The following is a 27,733-nucleotide window of genomic DNA, read 5'->3' as shown; positions in this document are numbered from 1 at the left end:
GTACCGGGGGCCCGTGCGGGTCAGTAGCCTTAGATTTTGTTTCGGCCCCTCAGTTTTGTATCTTTTCCCCCCTTGCTTTAGGTTTCCTTAGGAAATAAAGAAAGAAGCAAAGGTGTGTTCTACAAAGCACTGCAGAATTGTCCTTGGGCAAAGGTGAGTTCTACAGGCCTCAGTCTGGATTCTCAGGGACCTTCCTGCCAGGCCTCATCTGGTCCGTGCCTGGGCCCGGCCCTCCAGGGCTTCCTATGGCCCCCTGCAGCCCGAGGGGCCTGTTTCCTGTCCTGGAGGTGCAGCTGGGGGCAGCTGGTTGCCAAAGCCCAGCCCAGAAGGCAAGCGCGTCAGGACCCACGTCCAATTCTGTCTGCAGCGCCCGGGTCCGGGGACGCTAAGAGAGCAGATGGGTGGGGACCACCGCAGCTTCCCGCCCCGCCTTGGGGAGAGGCCGCGCTCCCCTGTGCCCCCTGGGGCTGGCTGAGGTGCCCCGAGGTCGGGCTCGAGGGGGGCGGGGCTGGGGGGCCGCTCGCTGACCGGCGTCGCCCGGCCCAGGCGCTGTACCTGGACGCCGTGGAGTACTTCCCCGACGAGGTGCAGGAGGTGGTGGACCTGATGACGGAGAAGGAGCTGCGGGTGCGCCTGCCGCTGGAGGAGCTGGAGCTGCTGCTGGAGTAGGCGCCGGGGCGGGGCCTGCCCCGAGCGCCCTGACCTCTGCCCTGAAGGCTCCTCCCTGACAGTGTGTCTGGGCTCAGGCTCCCCCCGGGACAGTGTGAAACGGCGCACAGCTGCTTTGCACACGATACATGTGAACGTGTGTCTATATGTGCAGACAAGAATCACGCCGAGGCTGCCGTGGCTGGTGCGGGTCCTTCTGGCCCACCCTCCCCTGCGCAGCCCGGGTGAAGGTTCTGTGGGCGTCCTTGGGGATCCTGCCAAGTCTCCTGGCTCTTGCAGTCAGAAGGAAGGTCTGGTTCCTCACCAGGCCCTCCTGCCTGTGGCTGGTGAGCCCAGTCTGCCGTTTCTTCAGACCAGAGCAGCTTGGAGTCGTGTGAAGCTTGGAGTCTTCAGCTGCATTACACGTGTCCTTCCTGTTTCCGGAGCTCCACTCGCGGACGTTTCACCTGCAGACCCGGCAGCCAGCGTTGCCGGAAGCTCGTGTGCGTGGAGACCCTGGGCCCACCCGGCCCTGCTGAGTCAGATGGGGCTCTAGGAGGGCCCAGTGTCAGGGGACTGAACAAACCAGGACCCCACTGCAGGGGAGGGGGCCCGGGTCCAGCTGCAGAGAGCGCGGCCTGCTCCTCCCCAGCAAACCCGTCTCTGCCTCAGAAGACGCCGAACTTTCGCTTTCAGCCGCGCGCTCATTCCGATTTCCAAGAGCGGTGATCAACAGCCGATGGAGTGGAAATGCTTTTGTCTTCTCCGAGGTCCTGCTTTTTAAAACACAGTGGACTTCTCCGCGTTGCGTTTCTTCTTAAATCATGCCCCCCAGAACTGCTGAAAGCGAATTTCCTTGGCCCCTTACCCAGAAAAGCGGGTGTTGTGGAACCTGGGCTAGAAACGGCCGTCCGTCCGGGAAGAAGGGGCCCGTTCTCCAGTGGGTCGCTGGGTCTCGGCTCTGAGGCTGAACTGAGCAGAGGCGAGGAGAGCGCGGGGCAGAGGGAGCCAGGCAAGGGGCGGCGCCTGCGCTTCCGACCTCGGGCGAGGGAGGCGCGCTGACCTCCGCAGGGCTGCCCTGGGGGTCTTCAGCCGCGCCCCCTGGAAATGCCATTGGGAACCCCATCTCAGCAGCACCAGCTCCTCCTTCTTGCCCGAGACCCTCCAAGGGCAGCCCCGGCTGGATGGGGTGGGGGGGGGGGGTGGCAGCCTTTGTCGCCTCCACAGCAGGGGTGGCTGGCCGTGGGCTCACAAGCCAGCAGCTGCTGTTTTAGAGCTGGCGCCGGCTCGGCGCTGTGCCGCGGGGGCAGCAGAGACCAAGTCAGCAGTGCCCTCCTCCCCAGAGGCTTCCCCACACCTGGGCCCACTCACTCCTCCGGCCAAGCACCCTGCATGTGGACAGGACTCCGTGTTAGAGAAAGCACGCTTTATTGGGACGCAGGCAGCCTGCCAGGGCCCTATGCACTGCGCTTGGGGGAGAGACGAGACGCTCTGCCAACCGTGGCCAGCAGGCACAGGGCCGGCCAGCGGGCACACGGGCGCCCAGGCAGCCTCCCTCCCAACCTCACCCCTCCAGGGGCTGGGACCCTCCCAGCCTCTCCCGGAAGGCAACTCTGGTCCTCTAGAGATAGAGCCCCTCCGGGGTGCCTTCCTGTTTTTTATAGAGAACGTTTTCCTTGGACTTCTTGAAGTCTTCGTTGGTGACTTTCATCCTGCGCTCTCTCAGGGCCATCAGACCAGCTTCCGTGCAGATTGCCTGTACGAAAGGACAGTGTACTCAGAGTGGGAACTACTTCCCATCCTAACAGTTCAGACAGCACTATTTTGAAATCTGGTGTTCGCATCCAGGCCAAACATAAATTTTATTAAACTTAAATGTTTCAAGCATTCTAATTATTTTCTCAAAGGACCTGAGGTGGCTTAACCTCGGAGTATTTCATTAAGGAAGAGGCCTGTCCTAGGTTCTAACTAGCTGTGTAGCCTGGCAGGTCAGTGAATCCTCAAAGCTCTGCTTTTGTTAAAGGGAATAATCCTCCTAAGAAATAGATAAAATGATATCCAGAAACTTAGCGGCCACATACAGTGACATCCATTTCATTTACCTACAGTCTTAAGAGAACAGGTATTCTGGTTAAATATTTACAAGTTTCAGACAGTATATATTTGGATATATCCACTTTGTCAATAATTACTTGGCCAAAAGTAAAACAAGAACGCAAGCCACACGAGGTGATGGCAGCACAGCCCTGGCGCTGCAGACCCTGTCTGGTCATGGCCTTCAGCACGTCTACGCCGAGTGATCTGGAAAGTGTCTGCAAGAGGCGCGTAGAAGGGGAACACGCGGTAGGTGGAGGTGGTGAGTACATGGGTGTCCACCAAGTCGTAGCTTTTCTGAAGGCTTGAAAAAATTTTCTAAATAAAAAGTTAAGATTTTAAATAATCTCACCTTCCTCCCCTGGTGAGACCAGCCTAGTTCCACAGATGCCAGTGAGACGCAGTTCAGCGCAGGCAGCGGGGCCACTGTCCGTGCCCCTGCAGGGAGCAGGCTGTGCCCAGTCACGGCTGCCACGCCCGGCCCCTCGGCTTCTGGGAACACGTGATACATAGGTACAGCCCAGCCCAGCCCCTCACCTTGATGTCGGCACCAGAGAGGTCGTCTTTAGCCATGATCAGGTCGTCCAGGGTCACGTCGTCGGCCAGCGTCATCCTGCTCGTGTGGATCTGAAAGATGCGCTTCTTGGTCTTCTCGTCGGGCAGGGGGAACTCGATCTTCCTGTCGATGCGGCCTGTGGGCACACAAGGTGTCCAGCCCCGGCCCCGGCGCCCCGGCCCCGGCCCCAGCCCCGGCTGAGAGGCCTCCATCTCCCCGGCCCCGGGTGAGAGGCCTCTGTCTCCCTGGCCTTGGCTCCCCAGCCCCGGGTGAGGCCTCCGGCGCCCCAGCCCCGGCCCCAGCCCCAGCCCCAGCTGAGAGAAGCCTCCGTCTCCTCATGTGAGTTATCTCAGTCACACAGTGTCCTGTACCAGATCTTAAAAAAAAAAAAAAAAAAAGCGTTTTGAGGCTAAAAAAGGTCAGGCTACACAGAGTACATCACAAGCCCACTTAATAGTCTCTCAAGGGGACACAGTTTTGGTAAGTTACTTCAGGTTTCACGGCAGTATCTGCCTTCGTGCCCATCGCCTGGTGACCTATCCTCCCCACAGCGCCCTTGGGCGCTGGAGTCCGCGGCGGCGCGCTCGAGGGCCGGCGCGGCGTGACCTGGTCTGATGAGGGCCGGGTCCAGGGTCTCTATCCGGTTTGTGGCCATGATCACTTTCACGTCTCCCCGCGAGTCAAACCCGTCCAGCTGGTTCAGCAGCTCCAGCATCGTTCGCTGGATCTCTCTCTCCCCGCCCGAGTTGGAGTCGTACCTGGAGAAGCAGCCAGGGGGACATGAGGACCCCACAGCCCGGCTGGTGGAGGCACTCTGGACACGGCTGTCCCACCTGCGCGTCCCACCCGCCCAGAGCCCAAGCCGCCTCCCACAGCATCTTCCTTGTGGCCATTTTCATGCCTGAAACTGTATCATTTTTATTCAGTCTCCACATGTGGGCTCCTCGAGGGCAGAGACCTGTCTTTACTGCTGTCCCCAGAGTCCAGAGGGTGGTGAGCTCCGAGCCGCTGCTCACAGCACAGCTGCGGACAGACCGAATCCAGTGACGGGGAGTCGCCGCCTGGTACGTGGGACGGCGGAGCCCACGGCATCCGTGGGGAGCGGCACGGGGACGCGGCAAACCAGCACGCAGCCCCGCCGGGGCCTCCCCGTGGTCCTCAGAGCAGAGCGGCACGGTGCCTACCCCTTAGTGACACACAAGAGGGAAGGGAAAGTCTACCTTTTCGTCCCAATAGCATCAATTTCATCAATAAAGACGATGGATGGTGCGTGTTCTTCAGCGACTCGAAACAGTTCCCGAACGAGTTTGGGCCCGTCACCCAGGTACTTCTGAATGAGTTCAGAGCCAACCACTCGCAGGAAAGTGGCTGAGGTCTGGTTCGCCACTGCTTTGGCTAATAAGGTTTTACCTGTTTTAGATTGGAAAAGGGAAAAAACCTTAAGTGCTGTTTTAACTTTAGGACTTTCATTACCACCTTAACAGACCTGAAGAATTGGCAGATCCCTCTATGGAAAGCATGTTCTCAAAGCAGACAAGGAAATTACAAAAAAAAACTAAAATACATATTTTGATTATTTTTAACTGTTCCTAAATTCATCATATTGTCACAAAATATTTTTATTGCAAGTTTCTCAAAGTTGCATATAATATTCACCTGACCCCATTAACCAGGGTTAGAGAACCAAACTCAACTACAAAACTATCAGTGCTGAAAAAAGGCCTGGGAGCACTAGGCTCGACTGAAGGACAGAGAGCGCTCCTGAGCAGGCCTGCAGCGCCCCAGGGCCACCTGAGGGCGGCCCCAGGCCCCGGGCGCTGAGCCAGGACCGGCTCCTGACGAAGCCCACGGCTGAGCGCCGCTGGGAGCTCAGGGGCTTCCCTGTCTGTGCTGTGCCGTCGGGGACGCTCCTCACTGCACTCCCAGCTGCCCTGACACTTCTCACTCGAGTCGAGAACCAGAGTCAGCAAGGGTGCCCACCCTGAGGATGTCAGAGCGTGAGACCACGGCCCTGGGATGGCGAGAGCTGGGAGAGGGCTACCCTCGGGCCTGTGGGGCGGAGGGGGCTGGCCAGGGACACCCAGGATCCTGGGCCAGTGGTGAGGGGGACAGAGATCTGAGCTCTGCGACAAGGCGAGGCTGAGCTCCTCAGTCGGGCAGCAGGTTCAAATGCTTATGAAAGGGCTGGACTGCTCCCTGAGGGCGGCAGACAGAGACCAGAAGGACCTCTTAAGTGGGGGAGACCTTCCGGTCCAGACGCAGCCAAGTGCGGCTGCCGGGATGTTCAGCAAGCAGTGTCGCTGGCCTCTCCTGAAACCTCCTTTCCTGGGCTGTGAAACGAGAGGCCGCAGCAGCTCCCTGCCTCAGCACAGCGTCTCCCTGTCCCTCCCCGTGGGCTTTCCTCAATACAGATCCTCCTGGGAACAGGGCTCAGTTCACTCAATCAAATGACCTCCCTTCCTCTGGAATTTACAGAGCACTGAATTTACTCAGCCCTGAACTACACAACTTACTGAGGTCAACCCAGTGCCTAATGAACCAACTACGTCCATGCGTTTTTATCTTTATCCATCCATCCATCCGTGACACTCGTTCAGTCGCCAACGGCCGGGAACGCGGTCACAGCCGCGGGCCCGCACCTCTGCCGAGGCCTGCCGCGCCCCGGAGGTGGGTCAGGGTGCTCAGGGAAGGGAGCAGGCATCGGCGCTTTCAGAAACTCTCATGGGGGTGCCAACATGCAGCCAAGGTGGAGCATCCTGTTTCCATTTTTTCTTACAAACTATTTTCCATGGACTCACGTGACTCTTAACACTGAGAAGTACCGTTCTACAACATGGGCGTCTCGCATGTCTGCGCACACCGCAGGAGTGCTGGGGGTCTGGGCGTGCGCTTGCACTGAGCAGGCACTTCTGGGGGCGTCTCCCGGTGTCCCCATCCTATTGTGACGCCAGCACATGGACTCCACAAGGCCTCCAGTCCCGAGCCTGAGACAGCGCGGTTTCTCGGCACATCTGCTAGACGGCATGGTGCGCTTTCACGTGACCAACGTGTCTCCGGAGGGGCTGCTTACTCACAGTGTCCAGTGTGTCACTTAGAGCTCATTCTTAAATGGAGGATTTGAGGCCCCCTCACTCAATAGCTGAGTGGTGTATCCAGCTAACGCTGCAGCTCAAGGAACCAGCTCAGTGCCTGGAAAGCGACCAGCCCAGAGCGCACGCACCTGTGCCGGGCGGACCATAGAGAATGACCCCCTTGGGGGGCTTGATCCCCATCTCTTCATAGTATTCAGGATGAGTGAGAGGAAGCTCCACAGACTCCTAAACAAAACAAACACTTGGTAAAAATGAAAGGCTTTCCTACTGAAATGTATCCTATTCATTAACTGGCATCACGGGTATGTCTCACTTGCAACAAAAACAAGCTAAACTTTCCACTGTTCTTATCAGAGACAACGCTGACCCCAGCGGCAGCAAGGACACAAAGGACCTCGGTCCTCTGGGGGCTCCCGGTGCCCTCCCGTCTCCCTAACAGCACCCGATTTCCCAAGAGTCGGCCTTGAGTGACAGGTAGCAGCAATGCTCGCCCTTCCCGAGCAGGACTGTAAAGCTTGGATCTGCCCTTCCAGTGAGACTTTAGCGGGTGAGGCCTCCTGCTGCTGTCCCGCCTCAAGCCAGGACGGCTCCCTCTCCGCTGCCTGAGCCCCGTGGGGTGCTGTCACGGCTCTGGAGGCCCTCCCATGGACGAATAGCCCGCAGAGGGCCCCCCCCACTGCCCACCCCCAGGGCCGCGCAGGAGCCGGGACCAGGTCTGGCCCCAGTGCTGCGTGCGCGCCACCGCCCTGCCCCGGACGTCACCTGGGGCTTTCTGTGTCGCCACAGCTGGAATCAACCAACTGGAAACATATTCACAGATAATCATTAAATGTTACATATAAAATGTATTAAGCTGCAACTGCTGGAAGACCTATCGTACAATTCATTCTTACTTCTGTTACCTCGGTATGAGCAACACAAAACACCGCCACTGGCCGGCTCCGGGTCAGTTACTGGTCTGATCAATAAAGGAAAAGCAGGCCTTCCCTGGCGGCCCAGTGGTAAGAGGCTGCTGGCCAACGCAGGGGCACAAGCTCGGTCCCTGCTCCAGTGAGACCCCACGTGCTAAGAGGCACCCAAGCCCATCGCCACAGCTGCTGAAGCCCGCCCGCTCCGGGGCCCTCACCGGGAGCCACCACAGTGAGAGGCCCGCGCACCGCCATGAGCAGCCGTGTTTGCCACAACTAGAGAAAGCCCTGGCACAGCAGCAAAGGCCCAACGCAGCCCAGAACAGACGTAAAGAAGACAGGCGCGGCAGCTGCGAGCGCCCTCCAGGGGGTGGCAGAGAGCAGCGCAGGCCGAGCCCAGAGCGGCTGGAGACGCACCTTGATCTCCTGGATCTGGTTGTCCAGCCCCCCAATGTCCGCGTAGGTCTCCTGGGGCGCCTTTTCCACCTTCATCACTGTGACCAAGGGGTCCGTGTCGTCCATCAGCACCCCGATCACCGCGTGCACCTGAGAGGAGGCAGGGAGTCTGCGGCCGGATCCGGAGGTTCACCGCCTCTTACCCGGAGGGGCCACGGGAGCCGCCCTGCCCTCGGGGAGCCCTCAGGGGTGCTCCGGCGGCGGCTCCACGAGACGGGGCAGACTGAGGGGGAGCAGCCCACGCGCAGCCTGACCTTGTGGTTGAGCAGGACGGAGCAGCCGGGCTCCAGCAGGTCCTTGTCCACGAACGAGAGGATGCTGACGTAGTGCTCGGAGCCCACCGACGTGGACACGATGGCGTGGTTGTCATCAATGATTTCCTCCAGGGTCCCCACCGACATCGGCGTCCCCCGCAGGTCGTCCACCTTTGACCTCTCCTCCTACGCGAGAGCAGGCCAAGGAAGAGCGAAGGCAGCTAAACAATAATTCATTAAAGCCTGAAAGGTTCAGCTATTTAGTTCTAAGTTCTAAACAGAATTCAATTTGTAAAAGAAACAAGTCATGATAATGTCAACTCACCTCCTGCTTTTCTTCTAAAGGCTTCATTTGCTCCTGATTCCGGATGAACTCTTCCTCCATGAGAAGGTAGTCTTTAATTCTCTCCAGCTTCAGCAGTTTTAACCGGCACTGAGTGTGAGGTGTCACTGTAATTAAAAAACAGTCTTATTATACTTGGAGCCTGAAATTTGCAATTAATTCAGTTCACCCTTGGAGGGGGGGAAGTCAACACTTAAAGCAAGCGTATTCTTAGTTGGATAGACTCTGAGACACGCAGTTTAGTGACCTTAAGTAAGCAGGTGCCTAAAGGCAGAGGGGAGAGCAATGAACAGACAGAAATGCCACCTTCACCACATACCGATTGTCCATAACATGACTCTGGTTTTGAACTTTATATGCTCTTCTGCTGGCCTGGTGGCCTTTTCTTTATCAATACCACACTGATTCACTACAACAGGTTAACGGCACATTCTAAACTGCCTGACTCAATTATTAACTGAGCACTATTTCAGAAATCAGTTTCCTGCACTTAGGCCGGAAGAGCCTCGTCTAGGTGGCGGATGAGGGTGGTGGAGGCGTCTGAGCTGAAGTCTGCACGGACGAGGCGCAGGCGGCCGTGAAGGACCGCAGAAGGGCGGTTACGCGGAGGGAGGCAGAGCCCCGAGGCGGGAGGCAGAGCAGGAGCCCCACGCAAGCGGAGAGAGGCCGAGGGCGAGAGGCGGGCTGAGTGCCGCCTGCTCTGAGTCTTCCTCCTTATTTAGCAGGAAGACTTGAAAAATTTTATGTTCAGGCATAAACTCATGCTGTGAGTTCCGATACAGTGGCATTCCATTTTCTCATGAAGTAAGTGTATCTCTAAGGTAACCAAGCTCAACCTGAGTTTTCTACCCTAACCTTGTACTCTAATACCCTAGAGAAGCTGCTTATTTAAAGGGAATTAATGGACTTTCTTGAAGTGAGACACAGTTGTATCCTCTGTATACTGTTCAAACTAAAATATAGCTTTTATTCCAACCCAGAGAATGCCACACACAGTCACAGGCCGGGAGCTTCAACCACACGCTACTTCCTGTCTGTCCACACTCAGCCCCGAAGCTGAACACAGAGACGGCGCCCCGGGAACTGGGACCGCATCGTTACCCAGCGGCAGCTTGCTGGCAGCATCTGGCCCCTTTGTCTTCTTCTTCTTCTTCCCAACTCGAGTTGGCACAGGAGGCTCATATTTCTTTTTCTTGTCCTTGGGTTTTCAGAACACCATAGGGAAAAAAAATCACAGAGACCATATTAAAGCACAAACATCGTTTCTGCAGGGCCGCCATCTATTCCCAGGTGATGTGATTTTCCCTGTGTTTTAGGACGTTTTTAAAAACGGTCCTTAAAAATATAATAAACAAGAAAATCTGTTTTTCATTCTTTCAATTTTTATGTGTGAACATAATTATCTTTTTTAAAAATATATAATACACACTAATTAGACCATTCAGCAGAGATATTACTCTGCTGACTACTCTCCATCTAGTCAAGGCTATGGTTTTTCAAGCAGTCATGTATGGATGTGAGAGTTGGACTACAAAGAAAGCTGAGCACCGAAGAATTGATGCTTTTGAACTGTGGTGTTGGAGAAGACTCTTGAGAGTCCCCTGGACTGCAAGGAGAGCCAACCAGACCATCCTAAAGGAAATCAGTCCTGAATATTCATTGGAAGGACTGATGGTGAGGCTGAAACTCCAACACTTTGGCCACCTGATGCAAAGAACTGACTCATTGGAAAAGACCCTGATGCTGGGAAAGATTGAAGGCGGGAGGAGAAACGGACGACAGAGGATGAGATGGTTGGATGGCGTCACTGACTCGATGGACGTGAGTCTGAACAAGCTCTGGGAGTTGGTGGTGGACAGGGAAGCCTGGCGTGCTGCAGTCCATGGGGTCGCAGAGAGTCGGACATGACTGAGCGACTAAACTGAATAGATCATTCAATAAGAAACAGAGGTCAGAGTTCAAAGTTACATGCCAGAAGCTGGAGTTAAATAATCTGACACAACTTTTCACACGTAAGGACATTAAACGCTAAAATCACAGACAATTTAACACTTCTGGAATGTTATTACTTTTACACCTCTAAAAATTATTAATTCATTAATACCCACTTGATAGTCAATAATCTTTTATAAAACAGGAAAAGGGTATCTGAATTCCCGAAGAACTTCTCAGCTGAGAGCTGACATTTCCCACAATTTACTCACATCACAGACATCTGGCTTCACATTTATTTACCTTGTCATCCTTCTTGCCGCCTCCAGGACCGTGACCACCACTCTGACTTTGACCCTGAAAAAAAAAATTTAAGCAGAGCATTAAAAAAAATTCTGGGTGGGTTTCCCTGGTGGCTCAGCGGTAAAGAATCCACCTGTAATGCAGGAGACGCGTGTTTGATTTCTAAGTCAGGAAGATGCCCTGGAGAAGGAAATAACAGCCTACTACAGTGTTCATGACTGGGAAATCCCAAGGATAGAAGATCCTAGTGGGCTACAGTCCACAGGATCTCAAAGGGTCAGACACGATTTAGTGACTAAGCAATAAAAACACAAATTTAGAACAGCATCCCTCCAAAAACCCTCATCCTCCTGTGACTGAGACACCAACACCCCCCTCATTTCAACATTTCTGAGCTCAAGGGACACCTTGCAGTCGATGTGTAAATTTAACGCGGCAGATTTTTTTTTCCCGAAAAGCTGTTGGTAGATCAGTGCTGCACCTTGCCAGACTGCATCTTAAATCGAGGACAACTCTATTAAGAAAAGGATGCAATATGTTATAAGGGCTTCCCAGATGGAGCTAATAGTAAAGGGCCTGCCTGCCAATGCAGGAGACAGGTTCGATCCCTGGGTTGGGAAGAGCCCCTGGAGGAGGGCATAGCAACCCACTCCATGGAGAATGCCTGGAAAATCCAATGGACAGAGAACTCTGGCAGCCTACAGTCCATGGGGTCGCAAAGAGCTGGACACGAGTGAAGTGACTTAGCATGCAGGCATGCACAATGTGTCATGAGACCAAGACCCTAACCATCCCTTCTTGAGGGGAAGGCATAGAGCTGGACATTTTCTAATATGAAACTACCTGGCGAGGGCCACCAAAAGTACAAACCTGGGCCATGACGAGAGCTGCGTCATTCGACCTATTCAACACTCACGTGTCATCACTGACTCCTCATTAAGGACACACCAAGAGCCAGGAGACTCTCCTTTCATGGCAGCTTAAATAGCACCCATCCCCAAACTCTGGGGCACTCAGGCAGGTCCCTCTTCCCAATTTAAAAAGCTGAATCACCTCAAGCTATCACGAACGTAGTGTGTTAGTGAGTTCAGGAAGATTTCTGATTTTAAAACAGACCCTTCAGTTATAGGACAATGTCGTACACAGAGCAAGGTCTCAGAAACAACAGCATTTTAAATAAGCAATAGTGAATTTACTTATCAGAGGGCCCTCTCAGCCCCCTCAAATCACTTCCACATAGGCAGCAGTAAGTCAAATCACCAGCTTCACTATCCAGACAAAACAACCCCCTAAAGGAATTAAGGTCGAATCTATTTCCCCATTTGCAAGATTCTAAAAACTTTGCACTTTCTTATGAAGAAGGTAATTAAGGGCTCTGAGAAATTTGGGGAAACACAATTAGTTTTATTGCAATAAGCCGTCCAAGTTACAGGCCTTTAACAATTTGGCTCAGAGTTTAAAGCGTCTGCCTCCAATGCTGGAGACCTGGGTTCGATCCCTGGGTCAGGAAGATCCCTTGGAGAAAGAAATGGTAACCCACTCCAGTATTCTTGCCTGGAGAATCCCATAGACAGAGGAGCCTGGTGGGCTACAGTCCATGGGGTCACAAAGAGTCGGACACGACTGAGCGGCTTCGCTTCGCACCCCTGAGGGAACGCGCTGCTGCTGCGGCAGCTGCTGTCTGTGGTGTGTTCAGTACGTGCCTCAGTCTGTACAAGACACTTTCCTTCACTGTCATATTCACACCAGACAATTCCTCAAGTAGGTTTCATTATTACTAGTTTCTAGATGAGGAATTGCAATGCACCTAAGAACACGGGCTACGGAAATAAATGCATCCAGGTTTGAATTCCGCCTTCATTCCTAGCAGTCTATGTGACCTCAGGGAAGTTAAGTCACCTCTCTGAGCCCTGGTGTCCTAACTGGAAAGCAGGATGACATTAGTTCTTCTATGTTGCTCAAAGTGACTAACGGACGTAAAACCACTTCTCGTTTGCATGACTCAGAGTACCTCTCACCAACACAATGTTATTGCTGAATAAGAAATGTTACAGTCAGGACCTCCTCAGGGCTCCAAAACGAAATCTGCTCTGGCTCAGGCCTCCGCCCCCATCTCTGCTTACAGTCCATCCTAGTTCAGGTCCCCCCTCCTGTCCCCCATCTCTGCTTACAATCCATCCTGGTTCAGGTCCCCGTCTGCGCCCCCCATCTCTGCTTACAGTCCATCCTGGTTTAGGTCCCCCGCCTCCTGTCCCCCATCTCTGCTTACAATCCATCCTGGTTCAGGTCCCCCTCTCCTGTCCCCCCATCTCTGTTTAAAGTCCATCCTGGTTCCAGTCCCCCCTCTCCTGTCCCATCTCTGTTTAAAGTCCATCCTGGTTCAGGTCCCCTGCCTCCTGTCCCCCATCTCTGCTTACAATCCATCCTGGTTCAGGTCCCCCGCCTCCTGTCCCCCATCTCTGCTTACAATCCATCCTGGTTCAGGTCCCCCTCTCCTGTCCCCCGATCTCTGTTTAAAGTCCATCCTGGTTCAGGTCTCCCCTCTCCTGTCCCCCATCTCTGTTTACAATCTATCCTGGTTCAGGTCTCCCTGTCCTGTCCCCCCATCTCTGTTTAAAGTCCATCCTGGTTCAGGTCCCCCCTCTCCTGTCCCATCTCTGTTTTAAAGTCCGTCCTGGTTCCGGTCCCCTCTCTCCTGTCCCTCCATCTTTGTTTAAAGTCCATCCTGGTTCCGGTCCCCTCTCTCCTGTCCCTCCATCTTTGTTTAAAGTCCATCCTGGTTCAGGTCCCCGTCTCCTGTCCCCCCATCTCTGTTTAAAGTCCATTCTGGTTCAGGTCCCCCCTCTCCTGTCCCATCTCTGTTTAAAGTCCGTCCTGGTTCCGGTCCCCTCTCTCCTGTCCCTCCATCTTTGTTTAAAGTCCATCCTGGTTCAGGTCCCCCTCTCCTGTCCCCCGATCTCTGTTTAAAGTCCATCCTGGTTCAGGTCCCCCCTCTCCTGTCCCCCATCTCTGTTTAAAGTCCATCCTGGTTCAGGTCCCCCTCTCCTGTCCCCCATCTCTGCTTACAATCCATCCTGGTTCAGGTCCCCCTCTCCTGTCCCCCCATCTCTGGCTCTGTCCAGGCCGCCTTATCTTACTGGACCGCTTGTCTCCCAACGGAGGTTTCCAGGTCTAATCTCTTCCCTCGTCCATTTGGACATTACCTTCTACAACAAAGAACTGACCCTCTGAATCGCCTCAGAAACCTTCAACTGACCCCAGCATTTACGGCCTAATGTCCAAACTCTCTAGCTTGGCACGCCTGGCCCTTGCCAAACTGGCTTCAGTTAACCCTTCCCAGGTTTGTCTACCCGTCCCATGACCCTCCAGGTCTGGCCCCACTGGAGGACATTTCCCGGAGTCAGTCCCCCACTTCTCCATGTCTGGGGCATTCACAGGATGTTTCTCAGCCTCAAGTAACTATACGTGTTATACTGAACAGCAAGCGCTGTGCTAAACAAACAGATCCGATTAAGTTGCCGCTATCATCACCCTAGTTTACAGAGAAGGAAGCGAGGCTCAGAGAGGTTAAGTGACTTGCCAGCTGTCACAAAGCTGGTCCGAGAGACAGCACGCTCCCGGCCTCTGCACCCCGGCCTCTGCGCTTCTCTCCTGCACGGGCCGCTAGCCCAGCACCGCACACCCGCGGGCCCCGCCTCAGGTTCCTCCTTGGTAAACTGAGGATAACAATAATTACCTCCAGGGACTGCTGAGAATTTCCAGCAAATGCTGGAAAAGTACTTGCCATGTGCTTGTCAGGCCCAGAATACTGCTACCCAAAGTGCTTCCAAGGCCTGCCTGAGTCTGCGGTGGAGCCCGCTGCTGCTCACCACACAGACCAAGCCTCCCCCCCTCAGCCCTTGGCTCCAGTCCTCCCAGGACCAGTCTTCCTCGGGTATCTGCACCGGCTCCCCTCTCACCGGATTCAGGCCTCCCCGCCTCACCGAGGTTCGCTGACGCCCTGGCTAAAACAGCCACCTCTCCCGCCCTTGCACAGAGCAGCCACAGCAGAGGCCACTCGCCGCCCCCGTCCCGCCCCGTCACAGTAGCACACACTCCTCTCTCTCTCTAACCTGCCTTCTGGAGAACGCAAGCTTCAAGAGGCCAAGACTGGGTCGGTCGGGCCCGCCCTGTGTGTGCAGCGCCTGGAGCGGAGCCTGGACCACCCCCGGCCCCCCCCAACCCCGCCACCAAAGAGCGGCATCAACCGAGAGCAAAGAAACCATCGCGAGCCAAGCGAGGCACCGAGGGCCGTCCGCTCCGGGCGCCCCGACGCGCCCGTCCGCCGCCCCCGCGCCGCGCGGCCCCTACGACCCGCTCCCACCGTCCCCTCCGCCGCGCGGCCCCGAGCGCTCGGCCCGGTGGCTCGCGGAGGCTGCGGCCGAAACGGCCCGCGCCGAGGGCAGCGCCCGCCCGGAAAGGGACGAGGCCAGCCCGGCCGAGCCGCCCCGCCGCCCCCGGGGCCCGCCCGGCGCCGAGCCCCGGGCCCGGGGAAAGGCCGGCCGGCCCGCCGAGGTCCTCGACGCGCTCCCCAGGCGCCTTCGTGCCTCCCCGGGGACCGGGGCGGGCAGGCCCGGTGCCTCCGGCGGCGGCCGGCTCCCCTTGCCGCGAGCCGCCGGCACCCACCGCCACGGCCGGCCGAAGCCCTTAGTCACTCACCATCTCGCCCCGCCGCTCCCGCCGCCGCCGCCGCCGCCGGAAGTGCGCCGCCAGGGCGGAGCGTCAGGGGCGGAAGTTGCCGCGACGCCACGGAAGCCGCCAGGGGCCAAATCTCGCGAGGATCGGCTGCGCCCTCTGGGTCTGCGGGAGCGGACGGGCGGAGATGCTCGGACTCCGAAGCGAGACGCGGGCCTTATTGAACTTTCACTTGAAAAAAATGTTTAAATCGCAGTTATTAGGTTATTGTCAACAAGTTAAGACAATGACCTCGACTGTCAAAGGCAATTGTGAAGATAAAAACGATTTTAAAGAGGCCAGAATTAAACAGACCTTGCCTTAACTTCTCCAGGAACCGGAGTGGTCTTTGGAACCGCGAGGTTGGCATACACTTTTGCAGCAGCATTTCACGTCTGATATGATCTCTGGAATTAATCTGCTCATCTGAGAAGTTGTCTCGTGAAGCGTCTGAATCTGGTGGTTTGTTTTTTTCCTGATGTCTTGTGACATCTGGTCAAAATGCCAAATGTCCTAAAAGTCCTCATCTTGCCCCGGGATTGTATCCTTATTTATTACATCCATCAGGACATCAGAAAGAAACAAATCTGGGGCTTCCCTGGCTGTCCAGGGGCCAAGACTCCCTTCCAATGCTGAGGAAATAAGATTCCACATTCAGTTCAGTCACTCAGTCATGTCCGACTCTTTGCGACCCCATGGACTGCAGCACACCAGGCCTCCCTGTCCATCACCAGCTCCCGGAGTTTACTCAAACTCATGTCCATCTCATTGGTGATGCCATCCAACCATCTCATCCTCTATGTCCCCTTCTCCTCCCACCTTCAGTCTTTCCCAGCATCAGGGTCTTTTCCACTGAGTCAGCTCTTCGCATCAGGTGGCCAAAGTATTGGAGCTTCAGCTTCAGGATCAGATCCCACATGCCACCCTGCCAAAAATATTGAAAACAAAACAGAAGCAGTGTTGTAACGTTCAAAACAGCCTTTAAAAAAGAAAATAAAGATGGCAAGCAGCCTTTTAGTCTCCAGAAACTTCCATAGCAGGTGTTCAAAACGCTGAGCTGGAGAGATGGATTTGTCTGATCTGTCCTGCAAACCCCTGCCCAATTTTGAAACACTAAAAATATTTATCTAACACACAACAGGAAATGAGTCTTTCCATTTCATCACCACTAAAACACTGTAATGGAAAGTGTTGATACTGTCCGGCTCCACGAACAAATCTGGCATCCACTTCATGTATGAAATGATGTGATAGGTAGGGGCTTTCCCTTCATGACTGCTGAAAACGATTCCAGAGTTGTGCAGAATGTCTAGGCAATCTGTGTGTAATCTGAAGAAGCGTTGTGTTCCTGAGATGGCATCACGTTTGAAGAATGTGGGCTAAAAGTCTCAAGTTATTCTGGAGGACATTCACCAGGAAGTCCTTCTTGACACAGAGCAAACCTGGTCCTCTCTTTTCTCCCCATCACGGACTCCCGTGTTCACTCAGCGGACAGCCATCAACGAACAGGAAGAAACCAACAGTTGAGAATATCTCTCCGCAATACACTCCATCTTTTATTTGAAAAAGAACAGTGGAAGAGGCCGTCAGCTCAGGGGTTAAGAGTGTGGGCTGCCAATTCCAGTCTCCTTCCTGGCCTTCTCCCCGAGGAGCTGTGTGGCCTTGGTGAGCTATTTTAAGTCCCTTTGTGACTCAGTTTTGCATTTGTGAAACTCAGATCTTTGCATTCGATAAATTAGGAGCTTAATAGATAACCAACAAGGACCTACTGTATATATGGGGAAAGAATCAAAAAAAAAGGATGAATATGTGTGAATATATATGTTGTTATATATACACACACACGGCTGAATCACCATGAGGTGCGCCTGGAATTAACACAACATTGTAACTCAACTACACTCCAATAACATTTTAAAAAAACCATTACTCCTTCACAGAGTCCTTGTTCCAGGACTAAAGTGCCTAGAATTTTAAGCATCAGCTACAATTACTAGTAGCAGTATTTTTAATGTACAAGTTTCTCCTGGTTTCCTCGTTCTGTTCTATATCAGATGGTCACATGTGGTTCACAAAATTTATAATCTGTTGGTGCAAAGCAGAGAAAAATGAGCTTCTGCTTCCTAAGCCAGGATCAGAAACTAGCTTCACAGGGGCAAGGAAAGATCCCAGGACCTGGAACATAGACTCGACAGAGTCCATGTATTATAGTTAGGAAGGAAGCTTCTCCCCAGACCTAGAGGGGCGGGATAGTAGGAATGAGAGAGAGGCTTAAGCAGACGGGATATGTGTGTACATGTGGCCGACTCACTTCACTCTACAGCAGAAACTGGCACAACGCTGCGAGGCAGCTGTACTCCAGTTAAACAAAGCGTTCATGCTGTGTGTGTGTGGAACCGAGTCAGTGTGCTGTGCGCCTGAAACTGTCGCAGCACTGCCAGCCAGCTGCCCTCCAGCGCAGGACGCCCTTGTTGAGTCGCTTAGCTGTGTCCACCTTTCTGTGACCCCACGAACTGCAGCCTGTCGTCACCATCTCCCGGAGCTACTCAAACTCATGCCCATTGAGTCGGTGATGCCATCCAACCATCTCATCCTCTGTCAGCCCCTTCTTCTCCCGCCTTCAATCTTTCCCAGCATCAGGGTCTTTCCCAATGAGTCAGCTCTTCGCATCAGGTGGCAAAAGTATTGGAGTTTCAGCTTCAGCATCAGTCCTTCCAATGAGCATTCAGGACTGACCTCCTCTAGGATGGATTGGTTGGATCTCCTTGCAGTCCAAGGGACTCTCAAGAGTCTTCTCTAACACCACAGTTCAAAGGTATCATTTCTTCGGCATTCAGCTTTTTTATGGTCCAACTCTCACATCCATACGTGACTACTGGAAAAACCATAGCCTTGACTAGACAGACCTTTGTTGGCAAAGTAATTTATCTGCTTTTTAATATGCTATCTAGGTTAGTCATTACTTTTCTTCCAAGGAGCAAGTGTCTTTTAATTTCATGGCTGCAGTCACCATCTGCAGTGATTTTGGAGCCCCCAAAATAAAGTCTCTCACTGTTTCCACTGTTTCCCCATCTATTTGCCATGATGTGGTGAGACCAGATGCCATGATCTTCGTTTTCTGAATGTTGAGCTTTAAACCAACTTTTTCACTCACAGAACTACTTGGTGCTAAAACAGTACCTGGCCTGTAGTAAGTGCTCTCTATATTTATGTGAAACTGTTTTTTAAAAATAAATGGTGTAGGTAAAATGAGTAGAAGTTCGATAAAGCGAAAGCAAAGTCGCTCAGTCGTGTCCGACTCTTAGCAACCCCATGGACTGCAGCCCACCAGGCTCCTCCATCCATGGGATTTTCCAGGCAAGAGTGCTGGAGTGGGGTGCCATTGCCTTCTCCGATAGCCAGGGACTAGGCCCCCTTTCCATTTTCCTTCAGTCCATGCGGTGATGGCCTTGAGATTGGCAGCGCCAGGGACTGCCGCTGTTGCGTGGACATCTGTGGACGCGCATGTAGAAGCAGCGCATCACACTAGCTGGCTGCAGTTCTCCTCTCCCTGCAAATCGGTGTTTCTGTACCAGTTATGGACCCAGTGGCATTACAACCAGTCACACTAACCAGGGAACGTGGCTCTCTGCAGACCTGGGGAAGATTTCCCTCCACAGTGCTGAAACACCCTGGGATCTCTCCGTTTAGTAAGGAAAAAAATTAATGGTATGCTCAGAAGCACTTGAGAGTCTCACATCTGCCTGCTTCTCAGTGTCACCTGGGAGACTCCTAAAACAAAGCCTCCAGGCTTCAAGTGAAAACCGGAAATCCCTGCCATCTTTTCTAGGAAGATGCAGCTGCAAGGCAGACCTGGTCATAACTGGTAAGCTATTGTCAACATACCGTCCCCCCTCAGACAGAAACTTTGAGACCCCTAAAAGCTGTTCTCCCCTTTATGCTTACACAGCACCAATCCGTGAGCTCCCTGCAGAGTGTATAGAGCGTCCGAGATGAAAGAGGACTTAAGAGCTTCGAAGGTCTCGTATTTATTCATCATTTGGAAGCTGGAAAACCTTATTACTGGTATCACATGAGATCCACACATCCTTGCTGCTATTCTCTGCAAGCTGCCAGCTGAACTGATAGTTTCTGGGCTGGCACTGGCCAGGTCCATGTCCAAGACAGTCTTGGAGGAGTGAAAGTTGGCACCGTAGGCCTCAAGTGACTCCTAGCTTGGCTAAAAGACAGGGGGACATGGTAGGCGTCCCTGAGCACACGGGTGGGCCTGCCGAGAGCTGGATGCGAAATGGCTTTGACCGCAGACATATATGTGGGCAGAGCCCTGGAGAGGTTAGAGGCTGCAACATCGCCGCGCATTTCCCACAAAGTTCGACAACCTGCTACTAAAAGCAACCCCCAGCTTTAGCGCGCAGGCTGCTTGTGCCTGGGGCTGTGTTTCCTTGAAGCTGGGCGCCGAGGAGGCCTGCGAGGGGACTGGCGCCTGCAGTTTAGAAACCCACCAGCAGGGGGCGCCACGCAACCAAGTAGTTCCCAGCGGTCGGATTATTAATAGATTTTCCTCGTAATTTTAATTATGATCAACTAAATAGATTATTAATAATACTTACCTTGCCTTTGGAGGTGCTGCTCCTCCGCAGGGCCCAAGCTGCCCCCGCTCCCTCTCCAACACTCCTTGCTCACCCCCTGCTCACTTGTGCTCACTTCGGGCACTTGATCCCAAGATACATGAGAGAGATCTAAAGAGCTTGGATTCCACTTGCTCTCTCCAGGGCCCACCGGCCACCTTCTTAGGGGCGCAGATGACCCCACAGGATGCTTTGGGTTTATCCTATTGCCCCTCAACGTGCAGATGAGAAGCTGGGGCTCAGAGACATTAAATGAGGTGCTCGAGACCACACCCCTAATGTGCAGACAGGTCCAACCTGGACACGCTGGCTCTCAACCTCATTTTCACCTTTTTTTCAGAGGAAAATACAGAGGGCTTTAGAACTGGGATGCAGCGTCAAGTTCACACTCTACGCTTTCCAGACGGTTGCTTAGTGTCTCAGCCAGCCCCTGGGGGACCCACGACCTCTGCTTGGGGACGTCTCTGCCTGGCTTCCTCCTACTTAACTTTCAGGTCTCAGCTTAGACACCGCGGGGAGCTAGCCAGCACTGCAGGGCTGCTACAAAGAGTGTTTAGAAGCTGAAACGCGAGAGTCAGCAGAGGCAGTAAGAAACCGTGGCGCTGCCTTATCCGACTGAAAGCAGCAACTTCTGGGAAGTGGGCCTTCCCAGGCGGTGCCAGCTGTAAAGAACCTGCCTGCCTGTGCAGGAGACACACGAGACGTCGGTTCGAGCCCTGGGTTGGGAAGATCCCCTGGAGGAGGGCTTGGCAACCCACGCCAGTACTCTTGCCTGGAGACTCCCATGCGACTAACACTTTCTCTTTCTGGAAAATGAGGCTGCCATGGTTTCCTCTTGGGGGACTTTACTTCCAGGAGAGAGACCAAGAGTAAACTTGGCATAAGTCATCCTTCTGAGGGAGTTTTAAGGCCCTGAAGAAGACAGAAAGCCTACTCACATCTGCACAGACAAAACTCATCCCAAACTTTCTCATCTCCCATTTGTTCTCCTAAAATATGCTTGTCTTTCCTAAAGAAACCTGTTTGTTCTTCTATGGAAGCCTTTTCTCCTCCCTCCCTTTCCCCTACTGCTAAATTAGGCATATAAGCCTCTCACTTCGGGGCTTCCCAGGTAGCATGGTGGTAAAGAAGCCGCCTGCCGATGCAGGAGGCACAAGAGATGCGGGTTCAATCCCTGGGTCAGGAAGGTCCCTTGGAGGAGGAATTGGCAACCTACTCCAGTGCTCTTGCCTGGAGAATCCCGTGGACGGAGGGCTGAGCACCACCCCCAGGCCCCTAACTTTGACCATCTATTGGGTTACCTACTCCCATATCAGTTCAGTTCAGCTCAGTTGCTCAGTCGTGTCTGACTCTTTGCGACCCCATGGACCGCAGCACGCCAGGCTCCCCTGTCCATCATCAACTCCCAGAGTTTACTCAAACTCATGTCCATTGAGTCGGTGATGCCATCCAGCCATCTCATCCTCTGTCATCCCCTTCTCCTCCTGCCTTCAATCTTTCCCAGCAACAGTTTTTTCCAAGGAGTCAGTTCTTCGTGTGAGGTGGCCAAAGTATTGGAGTTTCAGCTAGAGCATCAATCCTTTCAATGAACACCCAGGACTGATCTCCTTCAGAATGGACTGGTTGGATCTCCTTGCAGTCCAAGGGACTCTCAAGAGTCTTCTCCAACACCACAGTTCAAAAGCATCAGTTCTTCTCAGCTTTCCTTATGGTCCAAGTTCCCATATGCGTATGAATAAGCCCTTTTCTCCTGTTAATACGTCTGTTTTCAGTTTAATTCGCTTGTGCCCATAAACTGAACCGAAGCGGGCAGAGGAAAATCTTTCCCTCTCTTGTAGCACCATCCACCCCAGGGCATCTTCTGCCTGCCTCTCAGAGCTGATCTTCACCCCAGCTATGTCTCCTCACCCTTCTTTTCTCTGAGAATCCCACCAGAGTTGGGTGATTATTGCTGGAAGCAATGATGTCATGTTGACAGTTCTCAGACACTGTCTTCCAGGTACCACCTCTGCGCTCACCCGGGCACCCTGGGCCCATGCCCAGCCCGTGGCGGTGCTTCTCACCCCGGCACCCTGGGCCCTGCCCCCGGCCCGCGGCGGCCCTCCTCTTCTCCCTCCCCGCCAGCACCCTGGCCCCTGCCGGGCCCTCGGAGGCCCTTCTCCCCCGGGGCCCCCTGGGCCCTGCCCCTGGCTCACTGATGGAGGACGGGGAGCCGCTCCGCGGGGGCAGCTTGCTCTTCTGCACCCACGGGCCCCACAGACACCTTTATCCTGAGGCCGTTCCTGCTTTCCTCCAGGGTGTTCAAACTTGGCTCCTTGGGCTTCTCTCCCTCTTGCTTTCAGACAGGTTTGAGAGTCTAACCACCTAGAAGTCTCAGCTCCCTGCTGCCCTTTCTGCCCCGGTCTTGTGTCCCTCATTTTCGCAGTAGGGCCCCTGGATTCATTGCCCCAGAAACTTGGATCTGCCGCGAGGCTCCCGTGACCTCATTCTCCTGTTACAGCTGTTTAGTCGCTAAGTCACATCCAGCTCTTTTGGAACCTCATGGCTCCTCTGTCGGTGAGAGTTCCCAGGCAAGACAACGAACTGGTTGCCATTTCCTTCTCCAGGGGATCGTCCCGACCCAGTGACTGGGCATAAAGAAGTCGCACCCACGTCTCCTGCGCTGGCAGCGGGCTCTTTACCCTTGAGTCGGCAGGAAGACCACACTCTTCTGACCCGGCTCACACTGTCTTCCCTAACTCTGAAGTGGCAGATATTCAGTACATGATATTAAAGAGGAAAGTATAGCTGAGAAAACACAAGCCAGTCACACTGCTCCACCACGTATATATATTCCATCACGCACATATATTCCATCACGCATATATATTCCATCACGCATATACAACCCCATTAACATTTTGATGTGTTTCCTTAAGCTGTTTTTTCTCTACGTACAATAAAAAATTAAGCAAAATTTGGACTGTACTATATATTTCTCCTTTTTACTTAAAAAATGTTATCACAGTCATTTATCAGTAATATTTCCCTCATGTCATTAATTACTCTTTGAAAAAATAATTTTTAGAGACCTTTAAGAAAAGTTATGACCAACCTAGATAGCATATTTAAAAGCAGAGACATTACTTTGCCAACAAAGGTCCGTCTAGTCAAGGCTATGGTTTTTACTGTGGTCCTGGACTGTGAAGAAGGCTGAGCGCCGAAGAACTGTGGTGTTGGAGAAGACTCTTGAGAGTCCCTTGGACTGCAAGGAGATCCAACCAGTCCATTCTGAAGAAGATCAGCCCTGGGATTTCTTTGGAAGAAATGATGCTAAAGCTGAAGCTCCAGTACTTTGGCCACCTCATGCGAAGAGTTGACTCACTGGAAAAGACTCTGATGCTGGGAGGGATTGGGGGCAGGAGGAGAAGGAGACAACCGAGGATGAGATGGCTGGATGGCATCACGGACTCGATGGAAGTGAATTCCAGGAGTTGGTGATGGACAGGGAGGCCTGGCATGCTGCGATTCATGGAGTCGCAAAGAGTCGGATACAACTGAGCAACTGAACTGAACTGAACTGAATATTCCATTATTGGAGAAGGAAATGGCAACCCACTCCAGTATTCTTGCCTGGGAAATCCCATGAAAAGAGGAGCCTGGCGGGCTACAGTCCACGGGGTCGGAAAGAGCTGGGCATGACTTAGTGACTAAACAACGCAATATTCCAGTATACAGGCTTCTTTCTTCACTCATTTTATGACTGGGTCTTATGAACAAATGTGAAATAAATGCGTTTATTGAACATCTACTGTGTATCAGGCACTGTCTTGGGCTTTGAGGAACAAGTTAGATGAAGACCCCACGCTCACGGAGCTGACCTTCTTGGGGAAAGAGATTTAAACAGAGTGGTACTTTGATTGTTGGAGACACCGTCATTTATGCCAAGCCAGTGTTTCCCAATATTTATATCCGACTCTCAGCGACCCCATGGACTGCAGCCCACCAGGCTCCTCCATCCATGGGATTTTCCAGGCAAGAGTACTGGAGTGGGGTGCCACTGTTAAACTTGATATTGTCCTAAATCTCACAGGCTCCTTCTTTCCTTCCCCCCGGCCCTGTCTTCTGGATGGTTAATGTCTATTTCTCTGTCTTTGAATGCACTGATTCTTCTGCCATGGAGCCCACTGAGGTTAAGATCTGGAAGTTCTTTTTTCTTTTTACAATTTGCATTTATCTGTCAATGTTCTATGTTGCTGACTCATTGTTCCATTTCCCTTTAATTGTTTGGGTACATTATCGTGACTGCTCTGGAGCCTTGTTCTGCTCAGTCGCTCGCTGCCGCTCAGAACTACCTTTTTCCTTCAGCTTGGGTCACACTGCCCTGTCTCTTTGCGGTCTACTAGCATTTCTTTATTGAAACTGAACATTGTGGGTGAAACGTGAAATCACTGTAACGTTTTGGGTTCTGTGTTGTTCTGAGGGTTTTGACGTATTGTTTCATTGCTTGTTTTTAGGCTTCTGCCTTCTGCCGTCCGAGCTGTGTCGGGATTGGGCTGTAAGTTGTTGCTGCTGTTCAGCCTCTCTGTCGTGTCCAGCTCTTTGCGACCCCATGAGCCGCAGCACACCAGGCTTCCCCGTCCTTCACCAACTCCTGGAGCTTGCTCAAACCCACGTCCATCGAGTTGGTGATGCCCTCCAACCATCTCTCCCTCTGTCGTCCCCTCCTCCTCCCTCCTTCAGTCTTTGCCAGCATCAGGGTCTTTTCCAATGAGTCAGCTCTTCGCATCAGGAGCCAGAGGATCGGAGCTTCAGCTTCTGCCTCTCTCTTTCCACTGAATATTCAGGGGGTGGGGAAATGCATTCAACAGGGCAGTATCTGGGACTTCCCTGGTGGTCCAGCAGCTAAGACTCCACGCTCCCACCGCAGGGGGCCTGGGTTCCATCCCTGGGCGGGGAACTAGACCCCACATGCAGCAACTAAGGGTTCACAACTGCAGCTCAAGCTCCTGCTGCTGCAACAACGACCCGGCGCAGCCACGGAAGCAACTGGCTGCGTCTGAGGACAGGGCTCCACGGCCTCGTCAGCGCTTGCGTTTTCTGCAGGCTCTGGGGTCCCCCACTCACGCGTGCACTTGGGCAGTCAGCCAGGGGCCTGGAGTTTGGGGTCAGCCTTCCCACGACTCTCGCTTCACTCTCGCTGCGTTAGGCTTACAGCTGTTCTGTCGCCGACCTGCTGAGACGCCACGTCTGGAAAAGAAAACTACAGGTTTTGCACCTGCGCTGGGGACAGGGGTGGGAGGGCCCGAACACGGAGGAGAGGGAACCTCGTCCCTGTGGGTGAGGATGTAATCTGGTGCAGTCAGCACTGAAAACAGTATGGAGGTTCCTCAAAAAACGAGAAATAGAACTGCCATATGACGCAGCGATTCCAAGTGTACATCCGGGAAAAAACAGGAACACAAATTCGAAAAGATAAATGCTTCCCTGTGTTCATAGCAGCGCTGTTTACAAAAGCCCAGACACGGAAGCGACCTGAGCATCCATCGGCAAACGCATGGAGAAAGAGGGTGTGGTGTGCATATACGCAGTCACAAAGAAGAGTGAGGTGTTGCCATTTGTGGCGGCATGGAAGGACTTAGGTGGTATTACACTAAGCAAATAAGTCAGACAGAGAAAGATAAATACTATATGATACCTTTTATATGTGGAATATAAAAAAATAAGCTGGTGAATATAACAAAAAAGAAGCTGACTCACTATTAGAACAAACTAGTGACTACCAGTGGTTAGAGAGATGGACGCAATCTAGGTCCATCTAGGGACGGAGAGATGAAGAAAACGTGGCATCCATATCCAACAGGATGTTTCCAGCCGTGAAAAGAGAAGCCTTGCCATTTGTGATCACATGAATGGGCCAACTAAGATCATGGCATCCGTCCCGTCACTTCATGGCAAATAGATGGGGAAACAGTGGAAACAATGACAGACTTTATTTTTCTGGGTTCCAAAATCACCACAGATGGTGATTGCAACCATGAAATTAAGACACGTGCTCCTTGGAAGGAAAGCTACGACCAACCGAGACAGCATATTACAAAGCAAAGACATTACTGTGCCAACAAAGGTCCATCCAGTCAGAGCTATGGTTTTTCCAGTGGTCATGTATGGACATGAGAGTTGGACTCTAAGGAAAGCTGAGTGCGGAAGAATTGATGCTTTTGAACTGTGGTGTTGGAGAAGACTCTTGAGAGTCCCTTGGACTGCAAGGAGATCGAACCAGTCCATCCTAAAGGAGATCAGTCCTGGGTGTTCATTGGAGGGACTGATGCTGAAGCTGAAACTCCAGCACTTTGGCCACCTGATGCAGAGAGCTGAGTCATTGGAAAAGACCCTGATGTTGGGAAAGATTGAAGGCGGGAGAAGGGGTTGACAGAGGATGAGATGGCATCACCGACTCAAAGGACATGGGTTTGGGTGGACTCTGGCAGTTGGTGAGGGACAGGGAGGCCTGGCGTGCTGCCAGGTTCACGGAGTTGCAAAGAGTCAGACAGGACTGAGCGGCTGAGCTGAACTGAATGGGCCGTGAGGACATTACGCTAAATGAAATAAATCAGACATGGAAAGGCAAATACTGTATAATGTCAGTTTTCTGTGCAGTCTTAACAGCACCTCCCGTTCGGAATTCATACAGAAGACAGATCGGTTGCAAGAGGGAGGCGTGAGTGTGTGTGAAACGGGTGGCCGGGGTCAGAAGACACAAGCCTCCGGTTGCAGAGTGCGTCCCGGGAGGGAGCTGTGCAGCATGAAGGCTACAGGCAGTCCTCCCGTGCTGTAGGCTCGAGAGCTGCTGAAAGGGTAGATCTTAAAAGTTCTCGTCACGAGAAGAAGCCTGTAACTGCGTGCGGTGATGGATGCTGAGCAGCCTTCCTCTGGTGACCACTCTGCAGGGCACACACACAGAGTCGTGATGCCGTGTACTATACGGCAACTATTCCTCAGCTTGAAACGTAACGAAATGAGCGCGCTCCACTGAGGCACGCAGTCACAGCACGAGACTTCTGTGGCGTGTCCCTCCTCCCCACACACCCACCCTGGGAGTGTCGGAGCCGCAGAGCAAGGCGCCCGCCCTCCCCACTGTGGGTGTTGAGCCACGAGCTGGGTCTGAGCTGGGGGGGATGGAAGATGCGTCAGACTGAACTAGTCTTTTGCACGAGTGAGTCTTCCTATAATGTGACTGCTGTGTCCCCAGCACCGCAATTGAAAGCATGCACTGAATTAGCCCACAGGGCCTTCCCTGCTGGCTCAGCTGGTGGAGAATCTGCCTGCAATGCAGGAGACTTGGGTTGGGAAGATCCCCCGGAGAAGGGAAAGGCTCCCCACTCCAGTGTTCGTGCTTGGAGAATCCCATGGACTGCATAGTCCACGGGGTCGCAGAGTTGGACACGACTGAGCGGCTTTCCCCTTCACTACCTTTGTTGAATTATTAAAGTAAGTAAGTAAGTGTGAGTCACTCAGTCATGCCCGACTCTTTGTGACCCCATGGACTGCAGCCCACCAGGCTCCTGTGTCCATGAGATTTTCCAGGCAAGGATACTGGAGTGGGTTGCCATTTTCTTCTCCAGGGGAATCTTCCCAATCCAGGGATCAAACCCGGGTCTCCTGTACTGCAGGCGGATTCTTTACCAACTGAGCTACAAGGGAAGCCCTGACTTATTAAAGAAAACCTTGAAATCACTGGAAAATAAAACCTGCCTTCTTTAATCCACCATGTTTCCAGCACTTGACACTGTGAGAACCGGAGCGCACGGTTCTCCATCTGGACAC

General features: G+C 53.1%; 2 protein-coding genes across 8 annotated transcripts in view; one reads left to right on the top strand and one right to left on the bottom strand.

Annotated features, from left to right (window-relative positions):
* Positions 1–2,524, top strand: part of NRDE2 (NRDE-2, necessary for RNA interference, domain containing) — a 46,653-nt gene extending 44,129 nt beyond the window's left edge. For 2 of the 5 annotated variants that reach the window (XM_069595238.1, XM_069595237.1), the window contains exons 13-14: positions 82–153; positions 547–2,524. In XM_069595238.1, coding sequence (XP_069451339.1) covers positions 82–153; positions 547–669 — 195 coding nt within the window. In that variant the 3' untranslated portion in view covers positions 670–2,524. Of the gene's footprint in view, positions 1–81 lie in introns of all 5 variants that reach the window. The other 3 variants (XM_069595236.1, XM_069595235.1, XR_011258035.1) reach the window with 2 other exon arrangements.
* On the bottom strand, positions 2,060–18,692 carry PSMC1 (proteasome 26S subunit, ATPase 1). Of its 3 annotated transcripts, XM_069595240.1 has the most exons (12): positions 15,615–15,740; positions 15,285–15,491; positions 10,587–10,640; positions 9,453–9,549; positions 8,334–8,458; positions 8,009–8,194; positions 7,716–7,844; positions 6,519–6,615; positions 4,519–4,708; positions 3,905–4,056; positions 3,280–3,434; positions 2,060–2,404 (listed from the first exon to the last, which is right to left on the bottom strand). In XM_069595240.1, exons 2-12 carry the CDS (start codon positions 15,285–15,287, stop codon positions 2,270–2,272), a joined length of 1,323 nt encoding a protein of 440 aa, XP_069451341.1. In that variant the 5' UTR covers positions 15,288–15,491; positions 15,615–15,740; the 3' UTR covers positions 2,060–2,269. The 3 variants fall into 3 exon arrangements, with proteins under 3 accessions (XP_069451341.1, XP_069451342.1, XP_069451340.1); XM_069595241.1 differs by having other exon boundaries at positions 15,285–18,692; XM_069595239.1 differs by lacking the exon at positions 15,615–15,740 and having other exon boundaries at positions 14,699–15,290.
* Between the last annotated feature and the right edge of the window lie 9,041 nt (positions 18,693–27,733).

Source organism: Ovis canadensis, chromosome 7 (assembly GCF_042477335.2).
Source record: "Ovis canadensis isolate MfBH-ARS-UI-01 breed Bighorn chromosome 7, ARS-UI_OviCan_v2, whole genome shotgun sequence".
Lineage (NCBI taxonomy): Eukaryota > Metazoa > Chordata > Mammalia > Artiodactyla > Bovidae > Ovis > Ovis canadensis.
The sequence above is the reverse complement of the archived record's forward strand: the minus strand, read 5'-3'. Positions and strand labels throughout refer to the sequence as shown.

Bases quoted from the DNA above. Each gene is read 5' to 3' on its own strand.
- PSMC1 (XM_069595239.1), bottom strand. From the start codon at position 14,851: ATGGTTTCTTTGCTCTCGGTTGATGCCGCTCTTTGGTGGCGGGGTTGG. The intron at 9,550-10,586 runs GTAAATAAATGT...TGAAAACCCAAG, and splicing joins GCGGCAAGAAGGATGACAAG to GACAAGAAAAAGAAATATGA. The intron at 8,459-9,452 runs GTAACGATGCGG...TTTTAATTACAG, and splicing joins TGCCAGCAAGCTGCCGCTGG to TGACACCTCACACTCAGTGC.